Source organism: Sebastes umbrosus, chromosome 6 (assembly GCF_015220745.1).
Source record: "Sebastes umbrosus isolate fSebUmb1 chromosome 6, fSebUmb1.pri, whole genome shotgun sequence".
Classification (NCBI taxonomy): domain Eukaryota; kingdom Metazoa; phylum Chordata; class Actinopteri; order Perciformes; family Sebastidae; genus Sebastes; species Sebastes umbrosus.
The window spans coordinates 5,686,974-5,702,599 of record NC_051274.1 but is presented as its reverse complement, the minus strand read 5'-3'; the positions used below and the strand labels follow the sequence as shown (position 1 = coordinate 5,702,599).

The 15,626-nt window shown below is 40.0% G+C and overlaps 2 protein-coding genes across 6 annotated transcripts in view; one reads left to right on the top strand and one right to left on the bottom strand.

Annotated features, from left to right (window-relative positions):
* The window catches only part of LOC119489479 (V-set and transmembrane domain-containing protein 2-like protein), a 65,939-nt gene extending 56,365 nt beyond the window's left edge, over positions 1-9,574 (top strand). Inside the window, exons 2-4 of the mRNA XM_037771959.1 lie at positions 474-643; positions 1,947-1,991; positions 8,037-9,574. Of these exons, the coding sequence (XP_037627887.1) occupies positions 474-643; positions 1,947-1,991; positions 8,037-8,522 (701 nt within the window). The 3' untranslated portion in view covers positions 8,523-9,574. The remainder of the gene's footprint in view (positions 1-473; positions 644-1,946; positions 1,992-8,036) is intronic.
* The window catches only part of tti1 (TELO2 interacting protein 1), a 37,610-nt gene continuing 28,002 nt past the window's right edge, over positions 6,019-15,626 (bottom strand). For 2 of the 5 annotated variants that reach the window (XM_037771957.1, XM_037771952.1), the window contains exons 14-15: positions 13,054-13,574; positions 6,019-6,191 (exon numbers count right to left, since the gene is read on the bottom strand). In XM_037771957.1, the coding sequence (XP_037627885.1) occupies positions 13,343-13,574 (232 nt within the window). In that variant the 3' untranslated portion in view covers positions 6,019-6,191; positions 13,054-13,342. The remainder of the gene's footprint in view (positions 6,192-13,053; positions 13,575-15,626) is intronic. The other 3 variants (XM_037771955.1, XM_037771956.1, XM_037771953.1) reach the window with 3 other exon arrangements.

Here is a 15,626-nt window from a genome sequence, read left to right as displayed (position 1 = left end):
ACCCCTTTGGCAAAGGTCCATGAACGTTACATGTCAATTATCAACCACAATTGTTCTTCTTCCTTTGAAAACACAGTTGATCCGTCATTTGACTTTTATTTACTTTCATTTTACTGTACTTATATTCAGCATACTTTATCTTCTCCTCACTTCCCTCACTTTCTTTAACACACTCCACCTCCCCTTTTCACCAGTCTCACCATCACAGACACTTATGATGTGACTTGGCATCGTGAAAATGCAACCGAGGAACATTGCACCTTTTTTTCCCCAAAATTGACTTCAGTTCAGTGTTAGGGCTGCTATAATATGTGTTATTATTATTATTATTATTACATGGTATTTTAGCATAACATGTGCTACTGTTTTTGCAGATTGGCTTTTACCAGGCTGTTCTGTTGAAACCGCTTTAAGGCATCATCTTTAGTCTTTCTCTAACCCGTTTTTAACTGTCTCCTTCTGTGTGTGTCCAGCCATGTTCACAGAGGTGCCTCATGACATGACTGCTCAGAAAGGTCAGGACGTGGAGATGGCCTGCTCCTTCAGAGGGGCGGGAACGCCCTCGTATTCACTGGAGATCCAGTGGTGGTACATCAGGAACCATCTGGACTGGACGGACAACCAGCCCTGGACGACCAATGAAGTAAGTTCATGACAGGAACTCTGACTGCCTTTGGATGCAAAATAAGGAACTCGTCTGAAAATTAACTCTTATCAACCTATTTCCGGCTTTAGCTTGACGCAGCAGTAGGCAGAATATTTTTGGCATCTTTGGGCAAAAAAATCCATAATAACCTTTCAGCATATTGTAATTCAAGTGTTCTGAGAAAAAAATAGATATCTGCATCTCTTCATGGCTCTGTTTTCAGGCTTTAAAAAAATCTAGCCCGTGACGGAAGACTTTGACCAATCACAGGTCATTTCAGAGATAGAGCATTCCTATTGGCTGTTCATTCAACGGAGGCAGATGTCAATCACTTGCAAGCTCCGATCAAACTAGGCAGTGCTGATCAATTATGAATCAATATTCTGTTACTGTAATGCCTATTTCTCGCCTCAAATGTTTTCAGAAACATCTTGTAGTGTACTGTTTAGCTGTAAAAGGAGAAAGTGTGCTCCGGCTGGTGGCCGGTGCTTGGTATTTCCTCAACTGATCTCAACATGGCGGCTGGGTAACAAAGCTAAACAGTACACTAAAAGATGTTTCTGAAAACATTTTATGTGAGAAATAGGCATTACAGTAACAGAATATTGATTCATATTTGATCAGCGCTGCCTAGTTTGACCGTTTGATCGGAGTTCGCGAGTGATTGACAGCTGCTCAGAGTCAAGACAAGGCTCCAGCTCAGCTCTGATTGATTGTTTTCCTCCGGTCTGTGAAATCTTGCACATGACATTAGGAGCACCAGAGGACACAGAGGAACATGATTTTTTTCAGATTACCTGTCTCATGCACTACTATCAGGATATAGTGACCGTTTTATAAAAATAACCCTTTTAATCATATTTGCTCCAACCTGCCTACTGCTGCTTTAAAGGATATTTACGATCTTACGACAACTTTTTTTTGTTTTATATATATAGCTTTGGCCATCATTCTCATTTGTAATAATACCATTGCACTCAAAATATAACTTAGTATAGAGATCTGGGAAAGAAGTCTGAGAGGGCAAGCCACACCAGCTGTCAGACAATCAACCTGTTAAATTGCAGGTTACACAAAGTTATTTGGATGATAAAATTAAGGCAAATGTTAAAAAAAGGTGTCAGTTGTAAACGTCCATCACAGTTTATAGACGGACTTCATGGTTCAAGTTTGACCTAAAGCACTTACGGTAGTTGTGGAGCACATCACTAGATATCTAGTTACATATATTGCCACTCATTTTATGTTTATAACCCCAATCTAACTGTAATAATGAATTATTAAAAATGTTTTTTTCTAGGTGGCTCCTGAGGAAGACATGCCAAAGGATGCTACAAAGATAAGTGTGAGTTATCTGCTGTCATTCTGTGATGTTTGCCTTGGTGTTATATGATGAAATGAGGCACAAAACCCTCATGATTACATGAAAACGTCTTGCTCCGGATGAGCCGCAGATGTTGTACTTATGCTGCACACGCAAGGATCAGTATTTCACTCGGTGCACTAAACGCTCCAAACGACACATCAGCACGTTCACTTCATCCTTGATGGGTTTGTAGAATCACCTGTGTCAGCCAAAGAGCAGGCAGCGCCGCTGCTAGTGGGCGATGAAGTGTCCTCCTCGAGGGGGCACGGCCCGCAGTGCATCATCTTCACATTCTCATAAACGCCCCTGCATCTTTATGACTGCAACACCAAATTCATATAATGAACAGAGAAGGGTGCAGGCTGGCTGGCAAGTCAGCAGAACTTTGTATATCTCCTCCGGTATCCATACATCAGACCGACACATACGGGTACTTCGCAAAAAGTCAAGGCCGCGCCCCCTTTAAACCTCAAATCCCATTGACTTCAATGCAATTTGATGTATGCTTGGATTGTAATTCTGACAAATTTGTATGCATTCATCTCTTGTTATACAAACGTTTGTTTTATACACAGGTCTAATAATTATTTTGCGACCTTGCCTGAACCTGAGCATTCGCGATACCTTAATAAATTCAGGTTGATCGCCGCCATGTCCCTTCAGCCTTCCCCCGTCCAACACAGTGGACAGATATTGCTTATCCAGACATCTATACATATCTTATTGAATCACGTTAGACTAAGTGTTGTCTGTAAATAACCAACCTGTTTGATCTATAGGCTGAGATTTAGTTGTAGACGACAGTCTGATGCTGCTATAACGTTAACGTATGACTGCATTACCGCAGCGGCCTCCCACTCAAGATAACATTAGCTAGCCATGCTAGTCACTGTCACCAGCATCATTTAGCCATTTACCACACTGACAGTGAATATTAATGTATCGTATGAGCCTCAGATCTCAGTGTGAAAGCCTCGGTTAACCCGCTACACAACAGCTTTTCATCGTTTTCCATTTTCTCTCCTGTTACAGCGAGTTTCTTTCCCCCAAAAGGGAGCACAGCCTCGGCGATGACGCCATGCTGGTCTGGTCTATAGCTTGGAGCCATAAAGCCCCTCTATTATATCTTTATTAGGACATGGCAGGGTAACAAATCAGGGATCAGCATTTTTGGATTTATTGTTGGTGCAACTAACTACACAGCAACTCTTCGGCGTATCAATCAATCAATCAATCAATCAATCAATCAAACAATCTTTATTTATATACCCCCTTTACGAACAAATCAGATTGACAAATAAATTGACAAATGTCCTAATGATCAACAGTTACTCAAAGTAGTAAAATGTTGATAAAACAAAATGAGTAAAATAGAGTATGAAATAGTATAAATAATAAAACCTCTAAAATTGTAAAACACCACTTGAAAACCAGACTAAATAGATGGGTTTTTAGTTTAAATTTAAAAATATCAATATTTTCAGTTCTTCTCAGATCCTTTAGAAGGCTGTTCCAGCAGCTTGGAGCGTGATGGCTGAAAGCAGCATCGTCAAATAGAATTATTACTATTACCGATTTGTTTAAAGTAGAAGTTTGGACACATGTTTCAACTTCCTCTCTTTACGCTGTTCCTGTCCATGAGGGATTGTTTTCCCCCAAAAGGGTTGGCATGCGAGCCTACCCTGCATGCCGTATTGCCGGTCTGATGTATACTTTAAGTAACTTTAACAGTTTCCCACAACAAGCAGGGAGGGCCTCTTACTGAGGCAGACAGCACGACCATATAGTGACTCCAAATTTTGACTTTTTCCTTCTAATTAGCTGCAGAAGTGAGCAGAATGTAGGAAGTGCTTACTGCACATTACCTCCACACGAACATATCCCTCTCACTAAATATCTCTCCGCTGACTTTACAATTACAAAAATAAATAAGCAACAAACGCTGCTGGCTGGCTAATCATATAATCTTATACAAGCAGCGATGTAGAAGTAAATATAATGGTATGTAAAGTTTCAGATGTGTGGAAAACAGATGTGTAATGCAGAAACAAACACACTAAAAAACAAGAAGCCTCGCTGCTTCCTCCCAAGAGGCTAGCTGCCGCTGATTCGCTATAATGAAAGCACCAGCTGTGGTTTGGGTGACTGAGTGAGTGTCTGTGTGTGTGTGTGTGTGTGTGTGTGTGTGTGTGTGTGTGTGTGGGTGGAGCTCAACACTGCAGGCTGTACAGCTGGAAAATCATTATGAGCTTTCTGTATATAATGAATGTCGGCTCACATTCATATAGCAGAGCAGACATAAACTGATGAATGTTGCTACAAAGCGGCATTGAGCTTGTACATACTGTCACACGCACATGCAGGGACCGGCACGCAGCCTATACATCCACTGTACCGCCGTCACAGAGAGGAAGGTACGTGATAAACCAAGTCGTATTTATATCTTGGTGCGTCACATGTCACGATGTCCCCACACTCTCATCATCTCAACAGTGCTTCGCTGTGAACTTACCAAAGTTTTTACTTCCAAGATGTAGTGTCTTTGTACTTTCAAGGCCACAAATAGAATTTGTTAAGCAGCACCTTTGCCTGAGTGTGTGTGTGTGAGAGTGGGAGTGATTGTCTGGGGAGGAGGTGCGACTGTAGAGTGTATCCAGGCTAAGATACAGAAGTGATTTCAGCATCACATCCAGTATGCTGTACCTCCCATATTCTGTCTTTGTATCTCTTTGTCACTTCATGTATCTGTCTGTCTACATATATGCTAAGCCTGTATTCCTTTTTAAACACAGCCAAGCTTAATTTATGATGATTTATGTATTTAGACAAATTATTACTGTAAAATGATTCAGTGGGTGGTAACTGGCAAAATGCGGAGATATCTTATCTTTAACAGAATTTGCATGCAATGAGGATACAAATGCCGTTAAAGGAAAAGTTCAACATTTCGGGACGTACACTTATTCGCTTTCTTGCCGAGAGTTAGATAAGAAGATCAATAAAACTGTGTGTGAAATATGAAGCTGGAGCCTGGAGACAGTTAGCCTAGTTTAGCATAAAGACTGTAAACGGGGAAGAGGGGAACTAGCCTGGCTATGTCCAAAGTAAAAAGAAAAAAAGAATTCAGCCTACCAGCACTTCTAAAGCTCAGTAATTTACACGTATACCTCATTTGTTTAATGCTCACACAAGTGTAATAAAGACGTGCCATGTGCCAGACTAGTTTGTGCATACTATACTATGACTTTTTTATGATTTCTTTAGACGTACTATACTATGATTTTTTTATGACTTTTTTTCAACATGCAATACTATGACTTTTTTATAACATTTTTCAACATATTATACAACTACTTTTTTATAATTTCTTTCAACGTAATATACTATGACTTTTTTGACATACTATACTATGACTTTTTTCAACAAACAATACTATGACTTTTTTATGACTTTTCTGGACATACTACGACTTTTTTCGACATACAATATTACAATTTTTTTTGACAAACTATACGATGATTTTTTTTACATACTATACAATAACTTTTTTATGACTTTTTTCAACATACTATACAAGGACGTTTTTATGACTTTCTTTCGACAAACTATGCTATGATTTTTTTCTTTACATGCTATACAATTACTTTTTTATGATTTCTTATGATATACTATGAGTTTTTGATGGCTTTTTTCAACATACTATACTGGGACTTTTTTTAATGGCTTTTTCCCACCTAACTATATTATGACTTTTTTCGACATACTATACTATGTCTTTTTTATGCCTTTTCCAATATAATGCACTTTGATTTTTTTATGACTTTTTTCGACATACTATTCTGGCTTTTTATGGCTTTTTCGACAAACTATACAATTACTTTTTTCGAGGTACTATACTTTGACTTTTCTGACATGCTGTAATATAACCTTTTACTGACTTTTTGTGACATCCTTTTGTTGTTTTCAGTAAAGATTGAACCCAGAAAAGAGGACACAGACACTGAAAACACGTTAAAAGGTTTATTTCACCTTGACATTTTGAATGGAGATAATGGTAGAAGGGCTAGGCAGAGGGTGAGTGTCCTTGGGGCTGATCCAGTGGCAGAATAGATAGGAACGAAGAGGTTGGTTTGGCGGCTGAGAGTGAGCATGAAAATGGGAATCCGGGACAGATCTGATCTGAGTACAAGGAAACAGAGATTAAACTCAGAGACAAAATACAGGAATTCCAGAAAAACACTTCATAGGCCTGAGAAGAATATAGCTACCAATGTAGTAAATGGAAAGATCTGGCGAAGACTGGGAGGAAAGCAAGGGTTGAAATACTACAGCAGTTGAATATATTATGACTTCTTTCGACACAATATACCATGACTTTTTTTCGATATATACTGTACTATGACTTTTTTCGAAATACTATTATATGACTTTTTCAACATATTATACTGTCTTTTTCCGACCTTCTATTCTATGACTTTTTTGACAAACTATACTGTGACATTTTTGACTTTTTTTCGAAATACTATACTGTGAGTTTTTTTTTACATACTATATTATAACTTTTAATGACTTTTTTTCCGACTTACTATCCTATGATGTCTTTATGAGTTTTTTCGGCATGCTATACTTTCCCTTTTCTCAACATATTATACTAGAACTTTTTAATTACCTTTTTCGACATACTATACTATGATTTCATTCAACATACTATACTATGACTTTCACTTTTGTTCGACATACTATAGTATGACATTTTTATGACTTTCTCGACATACTATACTGTAACTTTTTTATGATTTTTTTCTACATGCTATACTATGACTTTTTTCTTGATTTGTTTTGACACACTGTACTATGACTTTTTTCGACAAACTATACTATTACTTTTTTTCGACATAGTATACTATGACATGTTATACTATGATTTCTTTCAGGATACTTTTTAATGACTTTTCACAGCTATGATTTTAAAGTGATTTTATGATTTTTTTTCGAAATACTATACAATTAATTTTTATGATTTTTCTACATACTATACTATGACTTTTTTTAGACATACTTTATACTATGAATATTTTATTACTTTTCTTTCAACATACTATAACTATGCATTTTTTTAGAGTGGGCAAATATACTTGTCTTTATTATTGTAAATCAATAAACAACACAAAACAATGACATATATTGTCCAGAAACCCTCACAGGTACTGCATTTAGCATAAAAAATATGCTCAAATCATAACATGGCAAACTGCAGCCCAACAGGCAACAACAGCTGTCAGTGTGTCAGTGTGCTGACTTGACTATGACTTGCCCCAAACTGCATGTGAATATCATGAAGTGGGCATGCTGTAAAGGGGAGAGGTCAAGGGACCCCTTTTGAAAATGGCCATGCGAATTTTTCCTCGCCAAAATTTAGCGCATGTTTGGAGTGTTATAACTTCCTTCCCGACATGTTAGTATGACATTGGTATCAATGGATTCCATAGGTCTTCTCGTTTTATCTGATACCAGGATCTTCATTTTAGCTTTCAAACTGAGCCGCTACAACCTCCGAAAGATCGATTGCATTAATGGGTTAAAGAAATTAGTGGCGTTAAAATGAATTTGAGTTAGCGCATTATCGTGTTAAAAACTTTGACAGCCCTAGAGAGTACATTCACTTTTGAAAGAAGACATAGCTGATTCCTCCTCTTCCAAATGAAAATTAACCAAAAAAATAAACCCTTGCTCAATTCAATGCACTCAGGGCTTTTGCCGCCACAGCTTTACTAAGTCTGATATGAACAGTAGCTTACTGTATGGTGGCTAATGTTAGCAAACTTAAGATAGAAATTGCTTTGTAACTGATATTGTCAGTTTAATTACTTTACTTGTGCTAGTGTTACACTACAATTTAGCATTAGGTTAACCATTATCCTGTAATTACCACTATCTGTTCAGAAAAGTTGCTCAGGCTTTTATTAAGTATGATTTCATTTTAATTTTTCAAAATTTCTGACTTTTCTCTTTTTATTTCGTCAGGTTGTGAAGGTTGTAGGAAGCAACATCTCCCATAAACTCCGCCTCTCCCGGGTCAAGCCGTCTGACGAGGGCACCTACGAGTGCCGTGTCATCGACTTCAGCGATGACGTGGGTTCCCGCCACCACCGCGTCAGAGCCTACCTGCAGGTGGTGCCGGAGAGCGGCGTCGTCGTCAACAGTAATCGCAACGACAACTTCGAGGCGCTGGACGATACCAAAGGAGGAGCGGCATTCGTCGACGGGGACGGCGCAGAGTCTCACGGCGGCACCAAAGAGCACGCTCACGCCCATCACCAGAATCATGGGCACCACCAGGAGCACGGCAAGCGGCCCTCGTCGACGGCTCACCACGGCCACAGCCATGGCGGCGGCGGCGGCGGCAGCAGCAGTCAGCAGCAAAAGGCAGGCAGAGAGCTGAGGAAGAGGGACGCGGACAGTAACCACAGCCACAATGACTGCACCAACGAGCCGAGCTGTGCGCCGTAGACGTTGGGCTTATTCCACCTGAGTGATAGATTACACAAGGATTGCATAACATGATGTGTGTCACGGTATAAAAAGCTATTCTTCCCACACAGTGCGAGCGTGTGCACAAATCCAGAATCCCTAGAAATGTACAGTATGGCTTGTTCGGAGCACAGCGCTGTAAACTGTGCTGGGGAGTGTAGCTTTTTTCTTGCTGTGCATGGGTCTGGGTTGGACTGCTCTGTCTGTAAAGCCTGGCTTCACAGCATTCAGCAAGGGGGACTGATGTGTAGATCTAAGCAGCTCCACTGTTTCTGGTCTCAGCACCGACAAAAAAAAAGACTTACTATTAACCCATGCTCTGTTCCACTCTTGTACTTTAGATACTGTAAATGACACAACCCAGCTTTCAGGCTCATACTTCTTCCACTGCCTTACTCTCTCATTTGATACACCCTCAGAATAAAGTACGATATTATACCTTTTGTAACTGGGTCGAAGCGCAGTAAAAGAAAATGTTCCTTTTTATTCTGAGAGTGCACCGAGTGAAACTAAACCGTCAGTAATTCTTCCCTGGAAATCTTGTAGAGTCTGATTCCTTAGCTTTTTACATAGCTTCATCGCATCTTTTTGTTAGTTCAAATAATGAACATGAATATGGTGCAAAATCTGTATGCACCTGCAATTTGTTCTGTGTTTACTCGCAGGGGGGGAAAGAAACATGCTTTCTTCAGCAGAAACTCATCAAGGTCCCAGAGCAGCAGTGCTCATCAAGGACAGGTATGGCCTCAATTCATTTGAGTTGGAGTAAATACAGTGGCTTTTTTCCCCCCACATTTGTGCACAATTCAAACAAAGCACATCACGGGGCTTTACTTTCCCCACAGCACGTTTTAGCTCATAAATTTTCAGCCCAACAGAAAATATGTTTTTTGTTCTGCCTTTGTGCTACAGGTTTAAATCCGTTCATGGCTGTTCAAGCTGAGAGAAATCAATCGTGTTGTTCCATGTGGACCCCACCTGTTTGGAAAGCCATGAAAAGATCAAATCTGTGCCACTAAATAAAAAACAAATCAGACTTGGTGTGCCTCTGAATCCACTCTGTGACTAGAAATCAATGGAAGAAATGTGATCTTGGTGCAAGACACTCTTTGGGAAGAGCAGTGCTGTATTCCTATCCCAGCTTAGCTCCCTTATTCCGATGCTCTGGCCCAGTGCTCAATCATTTAAAAAGCCTCAATCCTCTCCACTACAAGCCTCTAATCCACTCTGTATATATGACTGTATAATATGAAATAAAGTGAGTGCATGTTCAGTAATTTTCTTAAAAACTTTTTCAACCAACCATACACAAAGACAGTGTGTTAGTTAAGGATATTTTTGTCATTTATTTGTTTGGTTCATTTAAAAAAAAAAAGAAAAAAAAGTCCATTCTGTTCTGAACCTTTTTTTTTTCTACTTTGTCCTGTCAAATAGAGTTTGTTCTTTGTTTTTTCAAAGCAGTTTTCTGTTGCTTTACTGCTCTCCAGAAGTGCTGTACAGACAGATGAATGACATATTCTCTTCATAGCTGCTCAAAAAGGGATTTCCCTTATGTATCTTAGTACTTAAGCAGTGTTTCTTAAACTACTGTACTGTATGTGCAGGGCCGCAAACATGAGTGTTGCCGTGTTTTTAATGAGCTTGAACGTGGGATTCATTTCGTGCAGTTTGGGACTTGGTCTGAAAAGTTCTGAGAGGCCGTATTACTTCTGCCAATTTTATAACTCGATAATCTCTTTGCTTAACTGCTTGTGTGAAGACAGTACTTCACTCTGACGGGATGAAATGGGACAAAGTGAATATGGGTGACATACAGGATAAAGCCTTGAGTAGTGAGGGGAGGAAGTAAGAGGAAAATGCTGTTAGTGAAACACTGAAACTGGCTGTCCATACTGCCTCAAAATATAGTCTGTCTCAAGGCCATGCGGGGCTTTACTTCTCTGCTGTACTGTACAGTATTATTATCCATCAGAGGAACTACCGCGCTCCTGTTATTGCACCCGATTCAACTGTTATCAGGCCATTAAATATGTGTTATCAGTCGCTATAAGCACCATAGATGTGGGTCATTAGGGGCCTACTACGTTGTAAAAGTGAAACTTAAAAGCAACAGGTTCTAACATGTTTAACTGAATGAAATGTCACATTTTGAACAGAAACAGAAAGGCTTCTTTAGGTTTAGGCAACAAAACTACAACTTCTTTAGGTTTAGGCAACAAAACTACAACTTCTTTAGGCAATAAAACTACAACTTATTTTGGGTTTAGGCAACTACACTACAACTTCTTTAGGCAACAAAACTACAACTTATTTTGGGTTTAGGCAACTACACTACAACTTCTCTAGGCAATAAAACTACAACTTATTTAGGTTTAAGCAAAAAAAAACAGTTATGTTTAAGTAATAAAACTACAACTTTTTTAGGTCTAGGAAAAAAACAAAACACTTGGTTAAGTTTAAGGAAAAACATTGTGTTTTGGGTTAAAATAAATACAAACACAAACACAACTACACATTGTTGGTTTCACACAGGACAACTCCGGCCTCCTGGGTGATACCCTGTGTTTTGTGTCCCATCCATCGTCCCTGAACTCCACCCCTTATGGAGTTTCGCACTGTCTATACTACAGCGCCTCACTTCCGCTTCTGCTCCTGTCATAATTACTACCTTCGCTAGAAGTCGCTATCCTGTTCTTTTATACCTTCTTTCGGTGATCTATCATATGAATGGATGATAAAAACCTACTAGTGGGTGTAGTAGGCCCCTATTGACCCACATCTATGGGGCTTATAGGAACTGATAACGCCTATTTAATAGGCTGACAACAGTGTAATCGGCTGCTTATTGCTAACGGTCCCTGTAGACTGGGAGGGTGCTTTAGTGGACGGATCAGTGGAGTGATCAGTGGGATTGTTTTTTTTTTTTTTTCAACAAGTAACTTTGATTTGATGTTTTGTAAAGAAGAGATCACTGTTAAAAAAAAGAGGGAAAATGTACATTTCTTCTAGAATGTTTGGTCTCACACTAAGTGTATGGCTTTATCAAATGAAATAAATTGTATATGAAACAACAGTGAATCTATGGTCATTTTCTTATTGATTCAGAGACGTGGAAAGGTAAAAGCCACAACAAGCTAAGATTTCATTTAGACCCTCCTGGACAGTCACTACACATTTATATCTAAAGGGTTATTGTGGGTGTTTGTAGCTTTTGGCCCCTGCTCTGTGTGTGTGTGTGTGTGTGTGTGTGTGTCTGTCCGTGTGCATTAAGCAGAAACAGTATTAGGCAGTTGCCTGTGTGTAATAGGTGCTGCCAAAGCCCCGTTCCTATTGCTGCTGATGACTAATGGTGCTATTGTCAGCACTGGCAGCAGGATAAATAGCAACAGCACAGTATGAGATAAAGAGGCACTGTGCCGCGCTCACTAGCATTAAGCCAGGCCAGCTAAATACAAAACACGTGCCGGTCTCGTTTCACACCAGAAGGCTCATACATTCATTATGGAGCGATGAGGTGGGGAGGCTCCGAGTTCTAACATCACTGAGGTGATGTGATAACGGAGGGGGCTTCCTGTTTCCTTCATTTAAAACATCCCAAGCGCCCTGTAGGGCTCTGAGTGATAACAGGTACAATGATAGATTGGCCACTATCCCCGTCATGAGGCGTTCAATTCCCCCATAGTAACACGACCTGGTGGACTCCGTTCCCTTCAAGCGGACACATCTTCTGCTGACAGCATATGTGATGTGGGTGGCAGGCTAGCACAGAGGTTAGTGAGGGCATCCCCTACTGGGGCAGAGTTCTTCCATACGTTGTATAGCTACTAGGGCTGTCAATCGATTCAAATATTTAATCACGATTAAAATATTTAATCACGATTAATCGCATGATTGTCCATTGCCCAATGTCAGCTGGGGATCGGCTCGGTCGTAGCCATTTTCAAAGGGGTCCCTTGACCTCTGACCTCAAGATATGTGAATGAAAATGGGTTCTATGGGTACCCACGAGTCTCCCCTTTACAGACATGCCCACTTTATGATAATCACATGCAGTTTGGGGCAAGTCATAGTCAAGTCAGCACACTGACACACTGACAGCTGTTGTTGCCTGTTGGGCTGCAGTTTTCCATGTTATGATTTGAGCATATTGTTTTATGCTAAATACAGTACCTGTGAGGGTTTCTGGACAATATTGGTCATTGTTTTGTTTTTGTGTTGTTGTGTCATTGATTTCCAATAATAAATATATACATACATTTGCATAAAGCAAGCATATTTGCCAACTCCCATGTTGATAAGAGTATTAAATACTCGACAAATCTCCCTTTAAGGTAAGTTAGTGTATAGAAGTCCCATGTGTTCTACATGTGAACTACTCTGAAACTACAGGTTGAATAATTCGAACCAGCGAGGTAGTTCCAAGTAGGAATCGGGTATTTCTTAAGAAAATAAAGAAATAAAAGGAACAGCAAACATAACATTTGCATAAAGTATATATATATATACTCACATGAAATGAGAAACAGCAACACTGTGACAGCATGTCTCCTAATGTAGAAGACCTGTCAGAGGTGTTCCTGGTGTCTCTACCTGCAGCAGGAGAGTGAACAGCAGGAGAGATGCTTCATTGATATTTTCCCTTTGTACCTCGTTGCTTATCAGAGCCGTGTAGAGCATGAAGGTTATCACAGCCGTATCGGATGGCTGTTTTTTTGGCAAAATTGTCAGATTTTCTTTCAGTACACTGACTTGTTGGAGTTAGTGGTTCAATAAGCCGTCCATGTGGGGGGATGAGTCAATCATGAGTCTACTTCATTAGCTGACTGGCTGGTCGGCTGTCCGACCGAGCCAAACTCCTCCCTCAGCAGTTTCAGCACGTTGTCCGAGTACTCGTCTCTCGGTCGACCCATTCCACTCAGCAGTACGGGCTGGAGGTCGGGGTGGGGCGGGATGTAGGGGGACGGGCAGTGCAGCTCATTTAGAGTAAACCAGAAAGTATCCGGATCCACCTGGATTAAGTGTTGGAAAACGCTGCAGAGAGGAATGAGAGATTCACAGGGAGAGGATTAGCTCCGGGCTATATTTTGCTACGGTGCATATATGGGATGGAAAAACACCTTCCTGTAATCCAAAGTGACAGACTGAGTAAAAAATCGTGGGTTCACTGGCTTCAGTGCACAGTCCTACACACCTACGACTATATCATTACCTCAACACCGCCTTTTTCCTTCAGGTTGTTTTTATTCCCTCCTCCACCATGGAAAGTAATAGGGCTAGGACGATACACCTATCTCCCAATTTGATGCTATCACGATACTTGGGTGTGATTTTTAAGTATTAATATTACAAATTATTGCAATTTTTGTTAACTTACTTAACACTAGACCATGGGAAAAAGTGGAATCATACACTATAGGGACTTTTACTTTGGAAAATACCTAAATTGATTCAGTAAAAATGTTTGATTTTCAGCATGTATGTAGTCAGAGATGTCCTGAAGTCAAATATATCAGTCATTGTCAGGAATTATTTATTACATTTTTTTCCCAGCAACCCAAAAATCAAAGAATAAAGACATTTCCCTCACAAATTAGTGGTATTTTCTTTTTAATTTATAAGGGACATGTAATGTTTTATACTTCTGGTGAATATAATCCAATCAATCTTATTTCCATATATGTATGTTGTATATACAGTTCCCTTTGTTAACACCTTATTTTGAAAGACAGCTAGAGAGAGAGAAGTTCAAACCTCGGCTCCTCTCTCACCTCCACACAGCTGACCAATCACATGAAGTGTCGGATAGTCGGTTTCGGATTGGACACAGCCCTCCCTAACCTGATGTCAGCAAGGTGTGGGGCGAGGGGGTTACTGACGCTTTTGACTATCTTTAAAGCAGCTCTGACGGAGAATACTGGGCCCTTAAATATAGTTAATAAAGTTGATTTAAAGCTGTTTTGCAGATGACAACAGGCTCATGTTTACCAACCAGGGCCCCATCTCCCAAAAGCATCTCAAGGTTAAGATGATCTTAAAATCCATCTTAACCGAGGACACTCTTAGAAATGATTGCCCATCTTCTCTTTTCTTTTTATTTATAGTGCGTATATTCCACAAGCTGCTTTTTTTTTTGTACAATATATCCAATACAGAAATGATGACAGATTGACATTCCTAATAGATGACCTGCATATTCATGAAGCCCACAGGAACGGCCAGTGCTTCATTGTAGGTTTAATACGAGCTGCCTCGAGCAGCAGGTAAATCAATCTGTTTACTTTCCTAAGCTGACCTCCACCCAGTAATATGAATTATAAAAGGGCACCACATTAGGCTTTGTTTTCATACTGAACAGAATAAAACATTTCTTTGTGTCCTTCACAGCACTCACGCTTTGTGATGTGTGCATTTTAAATGTACAGCACAGCTTACAGACACTTAAATATGCAAAGTCACTTTAAAGTGTGTTCAGCTTAATATTCAGCACCACGGACAGCCGGCGTCAAGAAGCTCATTACAGCGTGTGCGTGCACTCGCACTTTGTTATATCAAAGAAACTCAGCTGTATCTTAAGTAGAGCTGAGAGCATGAGCTGATTTATCGATTAGTCAATCATCAGAAAATTAATTGACGACATAGTTGATAATTTTTCAAGCAGAAGTGCCACACATTCTCTATTCCAGCTTCTTTTCCTTATCTCATGTGATGGTTCATTGAATATCACGGAGTTTGGGACTGTCAGACAAAGAAGACATCACCTAGGGCTTTAGGACATAGTGAAGTTTCACTATCTTGCGACATTTTACAGACCAAATGATCAATCGAGAAAAGAATTGGCAGATTAATCGATAGTGAAACTAATAAGTAGTTGGAGCAGTACCCTCACAGACTTAACATAGTGTCATATCACAGTATGACTGAGGGGCCCACCAGTCCACAAGTCTGGGGGATTGACATTTGGATTCAGCCAGAAGATTTTGCTGTTATATCGCATGCGCACGTAGGAAGACGCAATACCCTTTGCGCCACGGGTTTTCCGATATTCTGCTGTTCGACAGTTGGTGGCGGTAATGTGGAAATCGT